The 18779-nt window shown below is 40.2% G+C and overlaps 1 protein-coding gene across 1 annotated transcript; it reads left to right on the top strand.

The window, feature by feature from the left end:
- The first annotated feature begins 24 nt into the window (after positions 1-24).
- Positions 25-13452, top strand: LOC110048082 (serine protease 23-like). The gene is made up of 3 exons (XM_020753854.2): positions 25-3857; positions 7041-7114; positions 10366-13452. The coding sequence occupies exon 3, from the start codon at positions 10456-10458 to the stop codon at positions 11680-11682; it is 1227 nt and encodes a 408-aa protein (XP_020609513.2). The 5' UTR covers positions 25-3857; positions 7041-7114; positions 10366-10455; the 3' UTR covers positions 11683-13452.
- Positions 13453-18779: the final 5327 nt, after the last annotated feature.

Genomic DNA, 18779 nt, shown 5'->3' with positions numbered 1-18779 from the left:
CTGTTTTGTGGGCGTGGCTTGAAATTTTTTCTCCCCTAAGCGGTACCAATACTTACATAACACATTATCTCCTGTCATATTTTTTCAGCTCAATACCCTAAAAGGGACCGCAAAAGCTCCTGCTGTGGACCTTTTGAAGCTTAACACCCTAAGAGGTACTAAAACCGCTTTTTAACCCCTGAAAGGTACGACCAGCACCCCCGTCATTTTTATATGGGAGACCCCCAGGGGCGTCAAACTTACAATGCTCACCTCCCAGTATAGAACATGATAGAGGTATTTTGTGTCTGTTTCGCTCGCTCGCTCGTCTTAGAACGTGTTGCAACCTCGATCTCAGATCCTTTTACTTTGTACCCTATGCTTGGGGACCGAGCCCCAAGAGAGTCTGTTTCTTTCCCTTTTGTTTACATATTTGTCTGTTTCTCGCTTTACTACACAAAGCATGCACTCGACAATCCCGCCAACTACGCAGCCTAATTTCGTCCCGCCCAATATCGGGTTCAACCTCTATACAGGGCGGGAAGCTTAGCTAATTTGCTGCTTGAGTCCTTCGTGTGAATTTTGTAATCCAATGCGGTTTTCTGCACAAAGCATGCTCGGGGAAATCCTGCCAACTACGCAGGCTAATTGACTGCTTGTGTCCCTCGTGTAAATTTAGTGAGTAACTTTATTTCAATCGGGTTGATGAGGCTGATTAGGCCCCTAGCAATACAGTCAAGCTAATATGCCGAGAAAAATGTATAAAAAATATCAAAAAACAAACAAAAAAAACATACATGATCAATTAATGACTAACATTCTAACTATATCAATAAATAAATCACTCGCTATCTGTCGGACAGAAAACATGAGCGGGTCCTCTGTGTTTCGTCTTGGAAAATCTCGTAGCAGGTTATCATAGGTCACGTTTTGGAATGAAACAAAAAAGAGGAGAAAAAAAAAACAAAACAAAAAAACAGAAAAGTACGTGAATGTTATAGTTTCCGGAAGGATCTCTGTTTATACCTGCCTATTTTTGGTCCCCAAACTTGGAATCTCATTGTCTTGGAGAATCACGTACATTGTACGAAAGGAGTTATAAAATTCCAATTCTGATATCGCTTTACTTTCTAGTGACAAAAGTGAGCTATGTTATGCAACACAAACTGAAAAGAGCTTAAGAGACCGATGTTATTTATAAAGTTTTTGAGTAACTTGAAGGACATTTCTTGTTTTTCTGTCATATAACCTTGATTCCTTTGTATATCTTGTTATTTTGGAGTGGATTATTTGAGTGGATTGAAGCCAATTCAAAATTGCTTCTTATGACTTACATTCGTCCCCTCGTTTGTTCCTTCTTCGTGCACGTATGTTCAAGCCGTGTTCTTGCCTTACTTTGACGCGGAGATTTTGCCTGACATCAAATTCAACCGCAAGCAGAAACCGGTAGTCGGTCGACGCAATCTACGTTATGCGATGCAAGCTTTATTCCTTTACAGAAGCTAAAAGCGGCAGAGTGTTATCCCAAAGCAAAATCTTTTCTGCCTTATCTCGACAAAGTTCAAGGATGGCGGAAAAAGCACTTGACACTAGACCGTCATTCGAGAAAACAATCTTTTTTAATTTCTTGAGATTAGCCTCTTCACGCTCTCGATCAGCAATCACGACCTTGGCCTTCTTTATTCAATATTTCACACTGAGAGTTGCTATTAAATCCTGCAAGCCTTCTCTGACCCGATCAGCATAATAATAAAGGATTTGCGCTTCAGGAACGCCTATGCTGAACGAGAGTGCTGGCGAGAAAGACACTTTCCAGAAGTTTGTTTGATCCTGTGCCACTCGGTTAGTATATATTAACCTTACTATAATTCACTGAGACCCCAAAATACGCTGCCCGCTACTCTGTTCTAGAGTAGATATTTTTACCGACCCAGTCTGTTTTCCTTTTTTTTTCTCGGTTCTTTTAAAGGTCAGCTTGTTCAGGGGTAAAATTTCCAAAACCTGACAGCGGTATGTACCGTTAAGCCAGTATAATGGTTTCCTTCCCTTTGGCTGATGGGTCTTGATATTGCCGACAAAAGAATGATAACAAAACATTGTGATTTAACTTATTGATAATCTCGCTACTTTATTCAAACTGGAAAGTTTAACAAATCTGGGCTCACTTCTGTTTCAGTCTGTATTTTTGATTGCTTCCCTTTCGTTCCCTGTTGTTGTTGTCGGGTTTTTTTTTTGTTTTTTGTTTTTTTTTGATTTTTTGTAGACGCATCTAGACGTTGTTTTCTGTTTCGCGGAGCTGCGTGCGAGCCGGTGTACTTTGTGACGGTTTTCATTACCTGCTCGTTTGACATGTTCTCATCACCCTTGATTTTTTTTTTTTCTTGCAAAGAGTCCGGCGGCACAAAATAGGTGTCTCCAAAACTCAGACCTCGGAAACTCGGACCTCAGATCTGAAAAAGTCCGACCCTCTGGGTTTCTCAAAAACCCAAAGACCCTAAAAACTCAGACCCCCTTAGTGTCTCGAAAACGCAGACCCTAAAACTAAGCTAGACCCCCTTGGTGTCTTGAAAACTAAGACCCTAAAAACTCAGACCCTCTGGGTGTTTCGAAAAGGCTCACCCTAGAAATAAGACAAATTTACATTGCGTGATTGCCGCGCATTACCTCAAGGGGTCTTGTTTACTGTTCGTCGAGACAATGTCATAGCAAAACTTGCAGAAAAGGAAGTTGATTGTCATATTCGTTACTAGCTTGCTCTAAAAAGGGCCACTTTATTTTAAAATCAGATGGCCTGAGTTGGATTGAAGGCCACACAGAACGTAATCGACAAGAACCGTGTGTTGTGTCGACCGTAAATGGCGTCATGTCGATTGACGACGAAATCGAGTGTCATCCATACATGAGGAACATCCTGTCTGGGCCTCTTGGGGAGATGACTGCAAAAAGACACAGTTCTCCTAGCCCATTTATCGGCAGACGGTTAAATTTTCTTTCATGCTTGGCATTCCACCCTTGACGATAAAAAAAAATAAAATCGCATTTGTCGGTTTTACGTTTATCGCATTTGTCGGTTTTACGTTTAACAGGCGCAGTTTGACGCCTTTGAAGGGTTCGTAGACAAATGACACGGGTGCCACCAGGAAACACGTCTTTCCTCCTGCCTCAAGCACTGTTCTGTCACGCATCACAGGACGCCCTTGCCCCCTACCCCTCAGTAGAGAGAGCGATTCAGAGAGCTTCCGTCAATTTAGCAAGACTTCTGTTCGAGCTGTAAACCTTAGCGAAACTCAACCGCTAGAAATATATTGTAGTATCAGTATGAAGATATCAAAACATTTTATCTGTTTGTGATCGATCACGATATGATTGCCGTGACTTGTATGTTTTAGGTATTGATATGATCACTGGTTTTGGGTCTTAAAGGTTAAGAGTTTCCTTTTTCACTCCTTTTTAATCCTTCAGCATATTTGACCCCCCACCTATACCGTCGATTATCAGTTCTTTAACTGCTTTTCCCACAAAGATTCATATCTTAAAGGATTATCTATTTTTCCCAAAGCAGATTTACGTAGGTTTATTTGCGGTTGCGGCGGAACCTCAAAAAAATTCATTTTTCACACAAGAATTCTGGTACTGCCCGGTTTTCCGGAAGTCCCTCTTGAGCTGAGGGACATAGGAACCATGGCACACCCTTCAATTGACGATAAAGGTCAAGGAATGCTTTTTCCGTGTCAGCACGTTTTGATCTCTTTTAAAAGTGCCTGCGCGCATGCAATAGCTCGTGATTATGTTTAATGCTTCAAGTACTAACAACCTTTTAAACATGCCAATCTCTTAGTTTAGCTCTAGCGTTCGCGTTTGATACAATCAAGCAAGAGGTGAGTGGTGAATGAAATATTAACTGATATAGTCATCACATTTCTTGGGTAGCCGTTCGCGTGTAAACTGCAAAAACTTACCGAAGCATAAAAATCAGGACTTCCTTTAATTTATCACGACCGAGTAAATAGTGTCGACGACTTGTTGTATTGCTCCCAGTGGCAAAGTCATCATGCAGTCATCTCTGATGATTTAAGGCAGATTCGTCCCTATGGGTAGGTTGTTCTAATATACTATAAGACTTCGAGTCATTAATCGACGGATCGGATCTGTCACAGTCGAGGCTAAAAAAAAATGGAAACTTCCCAAAATTTTGACGATTCTTTAGTCTTTGCTACCTGTTCATTGCGCAGTTCTCGCTTGTGCTCAAAGAACACTCAATCGGAACTCATACAACATTGACACTTAGACCTGTTCTGAGCAGTTAGTGAAATAAACTCAGGAAGATCCACTGAGAAACATGCATGCAGCTATTCAGATCTTTTTTTACAGAAAAATCTGCGAAACAACAGCTGAAAAAAAGCTCACGTGGTCTGCAGACTTGCTGGCAGTCTTGTCAAAGGTTCTCCACTGCATGTCGGCCACGCCAGCTGAACACAATGAAAGACAACACTTAGCTATTTAACAACTTGAAGTTAACAAGGAAAATCAGTTGACCGCCATAGCAAGTTTATGAGGCTGTTATTTCGATTGTTAGCTCTTCGTTAGAGAAGACAATTTACGTCTGTTTTATTTGATACATAAAAAAACTGAAAAGACTTGAACTGATTACTCGAAGAAAGACTGGACCATGAAAGATGTGGGCTATCGATTGACTCAAAACTGAAAGAAAAGTCAGTTCCGCCTAGCTGCTGAGGTCATGCTCTGTTCACTAAAATTGAATACGGTTATCTAATATTTTGCCAAAAATGCATTTGGTTCTATTCTCGTGTAGAATGAGTGTTCTACATTAAGCTGAGTAAAGTCAGAGGAAGTCGTGCAAAGATCGCGTATCGCAGATCATCATTGGTACATAGGTGTGGCATTGTTTAATGAATTTCTTTAAGGAAAGGCGGCTCTGAAATGCATGGTCACGGCTACGAGTATGATATTAGGTAGATTTCAGTTGAACAGGAATCATTAATATATTGGAATCATTAAATTATAGTATCGTTCATTTTACACATTTCTTTCCGGGTGAGTTCACATTCTTTCGAACCAGGATACTTTCTTTCAGATTTTCCGACACGTTCCGGCCTCTTTTTCGAGGCCAATGATTTTGTACTTTCCTTTACATCTGCGTTGTGTGGCAAGATCTAAGTCTCCCGTGAAAACTGCAGACCAGTGTTTACTGACCGCTTTTCCAGTAGATTCCCTCGGCGTACTTTACAATACCTATTTGTGTTACGTTGTCCCGGAAAAACTTGCTACGTGCATACATTCCTTGGTTCACTAAACAAGGCTTCGCATGTAATCCACTAAAGAGGCTCAACCTCAGGGTTACGTAAGCGATTAAAACGCGAAATTCACGTTTGACGTTTGTGTTGTATCAGTGCGATATGGGATGCGAAAGAGTTGTCGTTCGGATATCGCTCTTTTAGCCGTACATCCTGAGGTTGTAGTTGTCAATTAGCATAAATTTGGTTCACTATGAACAATACAAAGTTTTAGAGTATTTTTGACGCAATCTGTGTGTTACTAATAGTAACTTCGTGAGGATAGCACCAACTCGTGTTTTTGACTAAAGATCCGAAAAACTGCTTGACCCAAACGGTAAGTCAACATCGCAGTCTTGTTGTTCTAAGAGTGTTTGATCCATCGTTGAATGAAATGTACCCCGATAGAAATACATCATACGTAATATAACGAGCACATCTGTTTTAGCTGCTTGTCGCCGAATAACTCAAATCGGACGTTACATCAGAGTTTACAAGTCAGTTAACTTTTTGTGTGTTTTGAAAACGGTATTGATATGGTGATAATAGAGTTAACAATAAACATAGGAGAAACTGGATTAAGGAAAGCGTGATCATGAAGTGCAGACCAGAGAGATTCTGAATTGTTTCATCAAAGTAACAACAATGCGGGACGCGGCAAACGATCAGCAAGAACCACTTTGAGTTTTCTTTATTGTAAACAAATCACGACATCACAAAACAGAGGTCAAAACTAACAGGGCCTTCCTTGCTTCATTAGCTTCTTTCAGCCTTGCTTCTCATCGCAAGAGAGCAACAGGTTACACGCTCATTCATCATTGCCGAATAAAGAATTTAGGCACAATTAAACAATAGACTTTAGCTTAACAAGCTCTTTCACTTGTCAATGAAATGTCATGTTAAATTGGAATTAACCTACTATAACAAATGTTCAAGGGTACAAGCGCAAATCGTTTTGAGATGTTAAATTATAGCACTGGAGGATTAAGCTTGTAGCGGGAGAAAGTTTCAAAACATTTTACTTGAGATAAATTGAACGAAACCCGCGCGCGAGAATTAGGAAATTCACGTGTAATCTTACGTAAGCAAAACAAGTTTGAACGTTTTAACAAATGTCAACAGAAATAAAGCAACAATTGTACAAGAAATCCTGAATTGTCGCACGAATACAACTTCAGCATTGTTTGAAAAGCGTATCAGTATATTAACAACAATAAAGAGGTCATGAGAGCAGAATCACACTGATGAACGAGGTCTCTCAAACTAGCTACTCAACAATTAATATTATCGGTGAAGTTTTGAATGTGTCCACAATTTTCTACGATTTATATTTGAGTCGCGTATCTGCTATGAGTTCCTCCTTTGATGATGCTGAAGTTGAGAAATGTGAAAAATGCCAGTTAAACTTGACTAAGAAAACTAAACTAGATTGAAATCATTGATATGAAGGAATTTATGGTCACTTGAAATGTTCGGTGTAACACTTCACTCAGTTACGTAGTGAAATCGCGATTGTTCTGTTTTCTAACAAGCAAGCCCGAGCAAGTTCGGCCTGTCTTTGACCGGAAATGTGGGACTAATTGCCAACCGCATTGGTGTTTTATTCAGTGTAAAAACGCCTGGCTGCGTCCTTTGTGAATAGGATGACCTACCCCCTAAATTGTGATCATAACGGCTTTGAACCCCGCTGTTGTTGATAACGTAAACTACTAAATTGTTGACTATTACACTGTTTAATTGCCGACGTATGCTGTATCTTTGACACAGGGAAAGATCAAAGGGACTCAAAGAGATTCTTACCTCCATTTGCTTGTCAAACACTCCAGTCCAGAATAGGAAAGGTATGTTGTGCTGTCAGTGGCGTCTATCAAGTCAAACCGAGCTCTTCATTATCACATTTTAAATACCAAAGTTTACCTTGTTTGGTTAGTCACGGTATTAGAATGTTTTTTGGAGACTGAATACAAACTGCTTGTTTGTCGAATTCAGTTTGTTTTGAACGTTGTTCAGCATGGCTGCTTGGCACTAAAGTCACTGTTATCAAAATTTGTGTTTTGTTGATTCTGAACCTTATCTTGGTCTAATATTATATCGACGAAGATGTCACCGTAAATAGGAAGTCTTTGCGGCGAAAAATCTGGTTCGAAAAGCAAGTCAGTTTAGAAAAGTTATTTAACATTATATTAAGTGTTACGAGATTTACTCTTAATCTTCCTTCGATGTTTGGTGGAATTTTACGGCGTTCAAGTTGATATTGATTCTACCTTCCTTCTAGTTTCTTCTTTGTCGAGATAAATAAAGTGGTTCAAGAGGAGCGGACTCGTTGTCTTGTTCTGGTACGTTGCTCAATGCGAATTTATCCGGGTATGATCAATCAGGGAAGACTGTAAAACGCCTCCGCGATTAATTGCGAATGATAAGATAATCATGCGTTATGGTACGATAGCCTCCGGCCAGGTCGTGATTCAGCAGGACTCTTGCTAGATATCTTCTTGGTAGGTCGCAACTGCCGACGACATGAAGCAGAGAAAGTCACGCGAAGCGAGAGAAGGAGGAAATTTTTATTTCATGCGTATACTGGGATTTACACACGAAAATCGTAGGAAAGAGAAAGTGCTCTGAGTCAAAGCTTAAATGATAAAAAACACGAACGATACTGAGAATTTTACCACGGAAAAACATTCACTCCATCGATGCGAACGATTAAATTTCACCAGTGCTGAATGAATGTACGCGTTGCAAGGGCAGACAGCATAGGCAGACGGAATCGCAACCTTTGAAGAAGTGGCGAATATTCAGATAACGTCTATTTCTTTCTTTTTGCTTTTACATTTGATTATTACTAAAAATATGCTACTTCCATCATTACTTTCAATACATTACTTAACAGGTCATTAAACATCTCACAGCACACTATTTACAGACAATAAGCTGCTTAGTTTACATTTTAACATTTGCATTCTCTTTCATAGCTACAATTTCTCACTTTATTTTATTGATAAAGTAATAGGTTTATTTCTAACTAGTTGCGATTGCGTCAGTACAAAAAGAATTTTAAAAATCGCTCCAACACTCAACGGCATGTAAAATTGCTGAAGCTTGGCGCCAGAATCCCACCGCGGATTCTTGCTAGCGCTGTTGAGTTGAACGAATTAACTTCCATCTGTAAAATTATAATCTCGAAACTGATATAATGTAGCCCAAAAGATGGCTATAAAATGCAAGCCGACTTCAGTTCGACGTTTCGTGGAAAATTTGTTGGCAGGCTATAACTACATTAACAGATTAGTTCGAAAATTACTTGTCCATTGTGCTCTGTCACTCGTTCGTTTCCTGGTGGATTTGCGAACTGCCAGAACCTCCACGATATAAGCGCAATCCCTGCATCAAATCAAAAACTCACCGGCGTTGCAGCCGTGGCGACACCTGGTGAAAGTTAGAACGTGTTTGTCTAACGTAACGCTGGCCTAGCGATCTAGTAAACATTTTAAATTTTGTTGTTTTTGTTTTTGTCTTTGCACCCTGATGGTTTTAGCATAAGTGGCTGATAGTTTTGAAATTAGAAAACATTGCAGCTATAAAATGAGAAAATCGGACTCTGTTAGGTCTAGCTCATAATCAAAAGGCATTCAAAAAGAATAGCCCTGCGTTCATTCCTACACTAACAACGACGTTTTTCTTCGATTTCGTCAGTACGTTTATTAGACGAAATAGCTTAATTTTAAATTTCCTTTGCGTCTAACAAATATTTGATTAATATAGCACGTATTTCTTCCCGAGGAAACATTGTTACGGAGAAACATCATTTTTCTCAACATGGAAAGGTCCGAAAGAAAGGTTCAAATGACGAAATGCAAAACAAGCGAATCTGAACAAACACAGAGAAAGCTTACCGTAAAGTTTTCAATCTGTTGCATGTACCATTATTACCATTTAGTACTCCACTATTATGCCATTTCACCATATTAGGTCAAGACAACGCGCAAAATATCAGCCCCGCCCATTTTGTACTGTGGAGTTTGTTTTCGTCATTCGCAACCGCCTCACGTGCGATCGATGATTATCGGATGATGAAGGATGTATTTCAAAAACTAGAAGCCGAAATACAAGTGGAATAATACTAGTGGAATAATAAATAATAAATCCCTTACTTGATGGTTGAACACATAATACGCTTGGACATGTTGCTCATTGCTTGTATTTTTGCTAAAAAGGCGAGTGTGTATTCCAAGAAAATACAAGTGACAAGTAAGATATTCCAAGGTATAAAATAAAATATCGCTACATACCACTCGAAAGCGTTACATAACTTGTACATATTTTGTAAACGAAAGACAACTGTGAGAAATAAGCAGTTTTATTTTTAGCTGAAATCACTAAGTCGTGTAATCAAAGTGTTGTTCAAAGTATTGTACTGCAGGTGAAAAGCGTGATCAAAGGGCTGCGCTAACAATATACGGAACGTCTAAAAATAAACACTGAAAATGAATAAATTATGAGTCCGTTCACTCACAACATTTATTTTTGTGTACGATATCAATGCTACATAATTCCAGAAGGGTTACAAATTCGACAAACAACACTTGCAGTACAGTTTTAAGGTGTCAAGTTCGTCAATTTTTGTAATGTAGTTATTTTTTGAAGGGCGGAAAGTCCGCTTTAATAATTTAATGAATACGCACATGAGATACACGCGTACGATAAGTTGATTAAAAACTTCCTTACATATCGAGATCTATTTATACACACCTACTTGTAACGCCGTTAACCATTACAATTAGGAAAACCGATAGACCTTCTGTTAATTACAGGAACTTGCAAATGGAAAGGTGTTCCAATTTGGATAAAAGACAAAAATTTGGCAGTTAAAAGTAAGTCCAAAATGACACAAGTGCTACCGTAACAAGGCGAAAGAAAGAACTGAGAAAGTCACGTTTTCGAAATCAATAGTAGAGGTTAACAGGTGAAAAACTGACGCTATTAGTTAGTTTAAATATCGTAAAGGTGGTACTTGTAAATGTTGCGGTTTTACGTGGGTACATCTTTACGTTTTGCCGCAGTGGAAATTACTTCCTTGTTCTTTCATTCGCAGATTTTCCTCGCCCAGTGCTAACAAAATATCGCGCCTCACAGCAAGAACTCATTGAGAGCAACGTCTCCACAATAAGAGATATCAACAATTATGGGTTTGGTCGAAATTATTGCTGTGACGAGTCTCGTATCCTGGGCTTTTCAGTTTTCTGCCTTTGTTTGCCTGTCGCATGGTACACCTATAGGATTTGCTAATTCCTTGGTAAACAGTAGCGATCAGAATTTGACGCCGAGTACAGCTGGGAAAACAGCAGAGGACATCACCGAGGACGATTTCCCACCTCTTAATTTCTACATCAAAGACGTTCTAACTACTCCACTGGATAAATCAAATCATACCGGCAACTTCACACCGAACAACTACTTTGCAGAGGTGCACATCGAAGAATTGCTTAATGACACGCGGCAAGACAACCTGTCGCGACTTAACTATGAAACGTTTTGGTCCAACGGCAGCCTCACGCTCACACTTGTGGACCTGGAAAAACTCGCCAACGGTACAATAAACGCAACGCACGATGTATGGAGCAAGCTTTCAGAACTCGAACTTGAAGACCCAAACTTGCACCCAGGTGAATTCCACTTGTACAATGATCACCACAACACCGGGCGTCATCGGCGAAGAAGGTACGTATTTGGTTCAGACGATCGAAAAGAAGTCACTCTTGAGGAATCCAAGCGGCTTCCCTATTCTGCAGTGGTGAGGATCTCTACGGGCTGCACAGGAACTCTCATTTCAGAGTACCACGTTCTTACCGCGGCGCACTGTGTTCATAGCGGGCTAAAATGGAATTTTGACGATCCTAAGGAGCTGAAAGTGTTCATATTGCGGCATCAGGGCAAAGTGATACAGATTGGAGTCGATTACGTAAAAGTCCCGCGGGGTTGGACTCTGTCTCGGGATTTCCGCTACGATTACTCAGTGATAAGACTCCGTCGACCTCACAAGAATGAGTACTTAGACTTGTATGAAATCCCCGCGAAATTCTCGTTTGAATTGAAGATCCAGTTTGCTTCGTTCCCTGCTGACAAACGCTTGAACACCGTCTGGTATTCTTACTGCAATTCTTATTGCGTCAATCACGCCATTCTGAACCGCTGTGATTCGTTCTACGGTAGTTCTGGAGCGGGGGTCTTTGGCAAAAAAGGTAAAGGGGACAAAGCGGAACGATTCGTCATGGGAGTGTTCTCTGGCTCGTTGCGCGTAAAGTACGGCGGGCGACAAAAGAAACGTCGCATGAACGTCGCCACGAAGATCACGCCACTAAAGTTGGCCCAGATTCGCGCTTGGATGGATTCACCTCCAAGCAAATCGTGAAGCGCTTACACGCATGAAGCCGTCGCTAAGATGCCCGTTCACCCGAATGACTTGAGTTCATAGGAGGCTCCGATCAACTCGAAAGCAAAATCTGCCACGCCCCCCACAACCCCAAAAACTCAGCTAATATGGAATAATGCGGCGACGTAATGGCCGAGACTGCGGAGCTGTTGGTCATGTGACCTATCTAACAAAATAATTTTAGATCGTAGCATTTACGTCAAGAAACTCTATATCAAAGCTGTCATATTTAATGACCTTTCACTCCAGCCATGTCGCCTTTCGAATTCAATCTTGTCTCCACATTCAGAAACCACCTATCTTCGCTATTTAAATATTAGAAAGCGAATGATCTACTTGCTTTAGTAGAATTCTAACTAAATTTCTTTCGAATAATGATTTCCGATTAGTTTTCTTTCCCGCGCGTGCGGACGTCGCCATTTTGTAGACGACTGCTAAATAAATAGTAGCCTCCATTTGGCGCCAAAGTATGCTCGGATATTTGTCCTCGCCTTGCGTGCGGGGGCTGCGGACAGCCAAAACCAAGCTGTCCCACCGAAACGACGGGAAAATAGTCTTTTTCTTCGAAGCTAACAAAAAATAAAGAAATAAAAAATAAAGTTGATTTGGCCTCTTCTAATGTTTAACTTGAGAATTCTGGGTTTAAGCTGACGAGGAACAGGATATTTCATTCAAAATAACACACATTTTATCCTGCCTGGCGACAGCGATCGGAGAGCGAGTTCCAAGCGCGGGCGACCAATTTTTGACGCCAAATTAAAAGCTTGGAGAAACAAAATGTTTCCAATTTTTCACTTTTTACGATCTAATTTGGTTTTAAAATTATAAATCCCTTTTCGTGAATATTTTAGAACACTCTCTCCAGCAAGAAAAGTCGCCCGACTTCAGTGTTTTTCCCGCTAACATGCATATGACATCAGGACAGCTCAGTTTTTCCTGCCGGCTGAATCCTGATTGATCAATTCAAATTTTAGTTGGCGCACCGACCGTATGCAAGGCGAACGTTATCTATTCCGAGAAGCGAACAGTGTTCCGAGAGCGAACTGTAAGCTTCGAGGGACAGATAATGTTCAGGGATAAACATCCGAGCATATACTGTAAGCCAGTTGGGAACTATTTTGTTTATCATCCCTCCAATGTTTTTCACAACACGAGGCATATTCAACCACGTGACGCATTTAAACCAATCGCGTGCGAGCGAACTTATTTGATGGATTACAATAGATGACAATATAAGGCAGCTCAGCCAATCACATTGCAGCATTTGAATTAATGTACTAGTATGTTGGCATTTTCTAATTTCTAATATTTACTAGAAGACAGTTCTTTTTGACATGGCTAGGTCACTCAGCTAAGAATGGTCGAATATTGAAGATATCAATTAAGGCAAAAGCGACGTTTTATTTCATTCCACAATTCACAACGCAGTATTTAGGCAAAACCAATCTATATTAATGGGCCGTTTTTTTCCACGAAGGCGGTGTGTAGCTTTCGAATTGACCAGGGCATCGTGTAGTGGAATATTAGCTTATTTAACTGAATTTAACCCGGTCAAAATAAATGGCAAAAAAGTTGTATTTAAGACACCACGTACTCCGCTTGAACATGCAGTTCAACTGACTGAGATGACTGTATAAATATATATTGCTGGAAAATTCTTCTATATTCAAAATGCTGTAATTATTCCTCCACGTTTACTATACATATGTACAACTTTATTGAAGTAAAGAGACTTAAAAGACTACTGTACTTGAATAGTTTCGTATTCAGTACTCAATTTTTCAGTAGTAGAATCAGAAGTTCATTACTTGATGATTGGCTTCCGGTGGAATCTATATTCACCTGAGACCGTGACAGTACAGACCGAAGGCAGTGAGGTCCGTACAAAAAAAGGGCCGATATTATCCCACCACGGTCCTGAGGAAGCTTGATTAAATAAGGGATTTACACGGCTAAAAATGTTTAGAAAAAACAATCGCCCGAGCACGGACTGACACCGTCCGGCTTCCATCGCAAAATTCTGATTGAGAGAAAAGAAAGTTCAAAGAAATAAAATAAAACAAAAAAACACCAGAAAACCTTTAAAAGTGATCGGGATCATTTGGGATAGAGCAGTTGGATCGGTTGATTTTCGTTATAGGCCCTCTATTTCAGTCTTGTAATAATATGCAAATACTTATGACATTGTAGGACAACGTGAAGCAGAACCGGTTCAAGTTGCTGCTATAAACAATTTAACAGACCTAGGAGTTTTAAAATTTATTCATATCTGTTTTATTTTCGGCTTAAAAGAGAGGTAACATTCAGCAAAGAAAGGCCTTTGGGGTTAAATGTAGGCCTATAGTATTGATACAAGAACTGTTAGTATTCATCAACTATTTTGAGAAGCACTATGTCTACCCTAAAAATTACCATTCCTTGACAGATAACCAGTCAATAGTGCCCGTGTGGTACTCACCTAATATAGGTACGTGCGACCCCAAAGGGTATGGTTTTTCATCCGTTTTGGGCGCAAAATGGGCAATCGATTTTAGTCATTTTGGTCATAAACAGGGTATGGGTTGTCCTCTCTAGTCTTGAATTTGGTATGTTTTTTTGGGGTGTCGAATTTTGAGTCAGATCATAAATAGGGTAGGAAAAATCGCAGATTTTGGTCATAAATAGGGTAAGGGTTTTGGGAAGGTAGCCGCACACCCCACCCAATTTTTCTGGAAGTACGCCCGGGCAATAGTGCAAATCAGTAGTTCTTATAGAGTTTCAGCTCGTTAAACCAACGGCCCCGTTCGTTTTGAAGTTTGTAAGTATGCACGCAGAGACATTTAGCTACAAGGTTTTCAAGTTAACGGCAAACCGCAAACGACAGCTTCAGGTTAGGCGTTTGGCGCTTGGCGTCAGACGTTTGTGATCTTTATCGGTTTAGCTACGAAAACATGAAAGAATTAATTTTGTCGAAAAGGTCGCCATATTGAATTTCCAGCCAACAGCACTATGTTTGATTTCCAAAGGGCAACAAAAAGTCCTACTTTCACTCACTGCCTAAAAATGACATCTAAACTTATCCTCAAAACTTACTGAGCACGTGGTATAAACAGAATTTTAGGATAAAAACCGTTCAGGTAAATCACTTACATGAAAACCTGCTTCTCGGCGTTGAGAACTCCAAACGTGACTGCAGCGCTTGGTCACGTGACCTTCAGTGGGTATGCCGTTTGAAGTTTCCGCTGAACTGAACCGTGGTGCTAAATGTCACTAATTCTTCAGTTAACGTCTCAGACAGTTAAACGCTTTATGTAAAGCCAAAGTGGCTTTCTTTCAAAGTATTGTAATTTCTAGACGATACCAGTGTCTAAAGAAACTTCGGAGCATCGTCCCAACGTGTTATCTCTTGAGGGAGACCAAGCACCAGCTCTCGGCTCTGGGAATTTTGGGACTGTTTAATCCGTTAATCCGTAGCTCGATCTACGTGGTTTTATTACTTTCCAAAGGCAACCAACCACCTAGCTTGTCACTCAACGATCAAAGTTCTCATAGCTCAGCGGTGCATGTTTTTGAAGTAGGGGTATTACGGTACTTTGCGGGCTCTTTATTCTCTGCCTTGACTGCGCGAAGATTGGTCTACTTTGAAATTTTGTAATTAAAGAGAAATAAAGCTGGCTTTGGGATAATATCGCAAAGTGCAGATCATAAGCCCATCCAAAAATAAGCTCCTCAAATATTCGACGCAACAATCCTTTCAATTAGACCTTCTGAAAATAAAGCTCTTGAGCTTAACTTTAGCTTTGCCTATTAAGGAAGAGTAAATTATCTTCCGATTCCCTAATGTTTGAGCTGTTTTTGTATTTTATGTCATTACAATATTTTAGAGACCATTGCAGTGTAACATTTACCTGAGGATCAGTCTAGAATGTGTTTTGAGTCTCACGTCGTCGTTTTAGTCTTCTAGGTGCAACTAGAATTTTTTGGATGCCAAGTCGCTTCTAAATATAAGCCAATTGCTAGCTATTTTTGAAACGCAAAATTCTTTCTAATAAGCCCCTTAATTCGGCAGTATAAGCCCTCCAAAAACAGTAAAACCTATTTTAAAAGATCTTGCTAATAAAAATGGGGGTAAGCCTTTTCTGTAGGATACCGTAATCAGCCCCATTAACCCCTAGAGAGGCAGAATCTGTCTGAGCTCTGAATGCAAGGGAGTTTAGACTTTAATTTAATAACCTGCTTAAATATAAAAAAAAGGTTATGTAAACATTAGTAAAAGAAAAAGGACCCATATTCTCTCTTTGAGGATTTAAGGAATACAACCAAATACAAACCAACTCTGTGATTTTGCATGAAATTTATTTCAGCCAGAACAATTTAGTATTCCAAAGTTGATGTTGCCATGCAACAATATTGTGACGGGGACAATTTTTCAAATTTTGAATTTTTAAAGCAGTCTATAAGAACTTTCACCTTTCCTGCTGTAGTTTTTACCTGTCTTAGAACATTTGAATATCCTTTTATTAGTTTTGTTTACCTTTAGGCCAGGTTAGTAGTTAGTAGTTTCTGTCATCGTAGGAAATTGCCAAGAAATCCAAAATGGCGGCCTTTTTGAAATTAAATAACGTCGTCATGCCAAAGGAAACATTTTGGGCGACCTTCAGCCTCGTCGACTATCACCTCATAGAAATGTCGAACTCAAAATAGCGGTGTTTACTGGTCCAAAGGACGGTTTAGGAAAAGCACTGGAAATAGCAATTCCAGAGAAGACTAGGAGAACAATATAGCGTCCACCGTTATACGACTTTAAAACTTAAACATCATTAAATGTACTGATGGGTGCGAGTACACAGCTTCAAGTTTTAAAGGACAATTCAGTTCGTGTGCTATTCCATCTAAGTGGAATTGATTTGTAACAGCCAGTAAAGAAACTTTGTTTGAATTTTACTTAAATAATTCAAGCTGAAATTACTCTGATTTTTCACTGATTTTCATAATCGAGGTCATAGTTGACGAGTTCGAAGGCCGTCTCTCATATAATAATTATACAGTATGTTTTTTACCAAGTTTAATTCCTCATCTAGAATTATAACACTTCCCTTTTCGTGTTGAATCTTTCCTCACATCTCCAAACTTTACTAGACGAAAAAAAGAGAAAATAATTCTCACATATGCATCGACGCCATCGAGCTAAGGACCAATTTAAGCAAAGTGATAATTAGTTCTATTTTTAAGACTTAGTCGATCATGAAAAATTTGTAGTCATGCTGACAGCCGAAAATAGTTCAAAACGACAAAGCCAATATAAACATAAATTAGCAGAGAACAGAAGTTGTTACAAATTAAATCCTCGTATATCCTGTCTTTTAATATGGAAATGATTAACTGTTCATCCGCGCGCATCAGAAACGGGGCCAGAAACCCAAGAGCCCTAGTTCCTCCTCGAGTTCTTTCTGATTGATAGCTGAATTCCAGCACCATTGATGACACTCGCGTTTGCCTCAGTCTCAAACGCGATCTTGTCAGTACACTGTAAGACTTGGAGATGACGGTGGACAGTGCCAGAGAGGTTCAGTAAATCACGATTAAACATGATTCAAGCGTTAAGGTGGTGTTCAGATACGGCGAGATAGGGGCTGGAAATTGTTTATAACCCGAGATCAGTCGTTGCTTTCTGAGTGACGTCCTTAGGCCATTACAATTACGAGACAGGGCTGAGAAGGGTAGCTGGAGGTTTTGCACCCACCGAGTTCGCACACACATCGACTCAACTAGAGATCAAGAGCTTATAATTTCTCTTCCTTTCACCGAACAATAATCAACAAGACAACATTGTGGGCATGACACAAAATCACACAAAACATATTTATTTCTCGTTCTTTAATGACCTTTAATCCATTGAAGGTGAAGGCGACCTCGAAATAGAAAGTTTATAATGAGTTCAGGGATGCGAACTCGATTGGGTGCGAAACAGTAAGCATTCCTAAGCAGAGGCAGGAGGCACGGTGGCCTCATGGTTAGTGCGCTTGTCTCCGATCGACTCGAGCGGTCCGGGTTCAAGACCTGGCCGGGGACATTGTGTTATATTCTTGGGCAAGAAACTTCACTTTCACAGTACCTCTCTCCAACCACGCTGACATTGAAATTTAACAGCGCTCGGGGTAACCCCTGCGATAGACCAGCATCCCATCCAGAGGGGCAGTACAAGTACTCCTAGTGGCTTCACGCTAAAGAAATTAAACCAGGATAAGCTCCAGCTGTAAGGGCCAATGGCTTGACGTAGACTTAACCTTACCTGTGCAGATCAGTGCAGATGTTCAGATGTTTCAGTGGAGTCTCTCTTTCTGTTAGACCTTTTGAAGTCCTATAGAACCCTACCCAAACACCATGTGAACAGTGTTAGTAGAGGTATCCGTACCTCAGTATGAATATGCCAAGTCAACTCATAATTTTGCACTATAGTACGAAAGAGGTGACTCGCCGTTTACTTAAACGGGCTAACTTCTTGATTAGGCTTGATTACCAGCCACTGTTCGGGAAAGGAGTCCGCATTAGAAAGGATGGATGCGCTAGTGATATGTGATCTCTAGAGCAGTGTTATGGAAGAACTTACAAAGGACGCCCCCGCACGGATACTAAGAGAAACTGCTGTCATTGATCTATCATTGTATCATTGCTTGTGCGTCTTAATCATTTTGCTTCCAGTCGCTGAACGGGTTCCAATCTGTTCTAGGTGTGTGGGTTATAAAAAGCTAGAAGGATAACGTACTGTAAGTGGTTAGATACTCGAAAGGGTCTTGATTTTCGCTGAACTTAGTTTTAATTGAGTTTTCAAAAGAACTCTAGTATTTTATTCACAGGAATGTTTGAATGTTTGCATCTAAATCAGTTGCGAGCAGAATTTGCCTCAATGCATGCTTCAGTAGCAAGTCTGACGTCAGCAGACAGTCGTTAGATCAAACTGGTCAGGTTTGATTGAGGAGGCCGCACATATTTGGAGAGCGACGGCCTCGTTGAAAACTGCTTAACGTACTTCTGTATTGGACTGGGCGGCACCTTGGCGACAGTCTGCCCGTGAAACATGAAGGTTGAAGGTAAAT

The sequence above is a fragment of the Orbicella faveolata genome, unplaced genomic scaffold (genome assembly GCF_042242905.1).
Source record: "Orbicella faveolata isolate gen_17 unplaced genomic scaffold, um_ofav_v1 contig_3, whole genome shotgun sequence".
Taxonomy (NCBI): domain Eukaryota; kingdom Metazoa; phylum Cnidaria; class Anthozoa; order Scleractinia; family Merulinidae; genus Orbicella; species Orbicella faveolata.
This window is presented reverse-complemented; position numbering and strand designations above follow the sequence as displayed.